Source organism: Buceros rhinoceros, unplaced genomic scaffold, assembly GCF_000710305.1.
Source record: "Buceros rhinoceros silvestris isolate BGI_N320 unplaced genomic scaffold, ASM71030v1 scaffold26678, whole genome shotgun sequence".
NCBI lineage: Eukaryota > Metazoa > Chordata > Aves > Bucerotiformes > Bucerotidae > Buceros > Buceros rhinoceros.
In genome coordinates this window covers 1,409-2,804 of record NW_010425599.1, presented here as the reverse complement: position 1 = coordinate 2,804, position 1,396 = coordinate 1,409, and the positions used below count along the sequence as shown (strand labels likewise).

At 64.0% G+C, this 1,396-nt stretch overlaps 1 protein-coding gene across 1 annotated transcript in view; it reads right to left on the bottom strand.

Annotated features, from left to right (window-relative positions):
* WDR54 (WD repeat domain 54) overlaps nucleotides 1–1,396 on the bottom strand; it is a gene marked incomplete at its 5' end in the record, with an annotated part of 4,024 nt that overhangs the window by 1,702 nt on the left and 926 nt on the right. Inside the window, 4 exons of the mRNA XM_010141216.1 lie at nucleotides 12–71; nucleotides 192–292; nucleotides 970–1,097; nucleotides 1,274–1,330. Of these exons, the coding sequence (XP_010139518.1) occupies nucleotides 12–71; nucleotides 192–292; nucleotides 970–1,097; nucleotides 1,274–1,330 (346 nt within the window). The remainder of the gene's footprint in view (nucleotides 1–11; nucleotides 72–191; nucleotides 293–969; nucleotides 1,098–1,273; nucleotides 1,331–1,396) is intronic.

Genomic DNA, 1,396 nt, shown 5'->3' with positions numbered 1-1,396 from the left:
GCGGACTCCCCCCCCGGCGGTACCGCCCAGCCACGATGCCGTTCCATAGCTTCACAGAGGAGCAGGAGCAGCTGGAAGCAGAGGCACGTGTCACCTCCTGCCCTCCTACCCCGGGAGGGTCCTGCCACCTCCCACCCCTCACCAGACACCAGCAGGACCTGCTGCATCGCTGCACCCACCCCTGGGCTCACCCGAAGGCCGGGATCTTGCTAAGCAGGATGAACTCTTCTCCTGCGGCCCAGATGCAGAGCATGCCAGCGTCATCGGCTGTCACCATGTCCCCAGCGCCATCCTGTGGAACAGAGGTGAGTCAGCCCCCGCAGCGGGCTCAGGCCAGGCGGGAGGCTCCGGTTGCTCCGGTTGCCCACACCGTGAAAGCTGCCGCAAATTGGAGCTGGAGCCAAAGGCAGAACGAGCCAGGGCCCATCTCTCTCTAATTGTTTAGATTAGATTTAGATTTAATTAGAATTCCTTGCCCACTGGGGTTGTGCAGGCCTGTCCCAGGCTGCCCAGGGCAGTGGTGGAGCCCCCATCCCGGGAGGGGGGACTGGAGCAGCCGTGTGGAGGTGGTGCTGAGGGCCAGTGGGGACATGGCAGTGCTGGGGCAGCGCTGGGACTGGAGGAGCTCAAAGGGCTTTTCCTCCTCAAATAATCCCATGGTTCCATGCAGGGATGTCAGCGAGGCTGAGCCGAGCTGTGGGAAGCCCTGTCCCAGCCCCAGGCTCTGCTCCATAACTGGGTGAATTTATCTCCCCACCACAGGATGGTTCTCGGCTCCACCATCAGTCTGGCTCTGGATGTCCCTCCCCAGTGAGGGTGAAGGCTCATCCCTCAGCTTCCCCGGCCCCCCAGTGCCCAATTCCCAAGATGGCTGAGGGGACGCTGCAGTCCCTGTGTCCCTCCAAGTGCCACGGACCCCCCAGCTCCTCCAGCTCAAGCATCTGCTGGTGTCACCGTCCCGCCACGTACCGGAGCCTGGCCCAGCTCCGCTGCGATGTCGGTGATGGCGTCGTGGTGCTGCTCCAGGACCTCGCTCACGGTGATGTTTGTCCCCTTGGGGGGGATGTCAAACACCAGCACTGCTCCCGAGGATGTCCCTGTGGAGGGGGTTGGGGGGGATCAGTGCGGGGAGCTCCTTGCTCCCCCCAACACCTGCTCGCAGCAGCTCCAAGCCCCTCCCAGCCCCCTCGGCTCACTCCGCAGTGTTTTGCTGTCCCCAGCCCCTGCCCAGACCCCGCTTCCTCCTCGTCCTCCCCCACACTCCTGGGCTCACCCACGCAGATGAAGCGCCCAGCAGCCGCAGCGATCCCCCGAGCAAACACTGCCTGCGCTGGAAGGGAACCAAGAGCTGGTCATGTCCCATGGCACAAGGCACCAGGGAACCCATTTGGGTCCC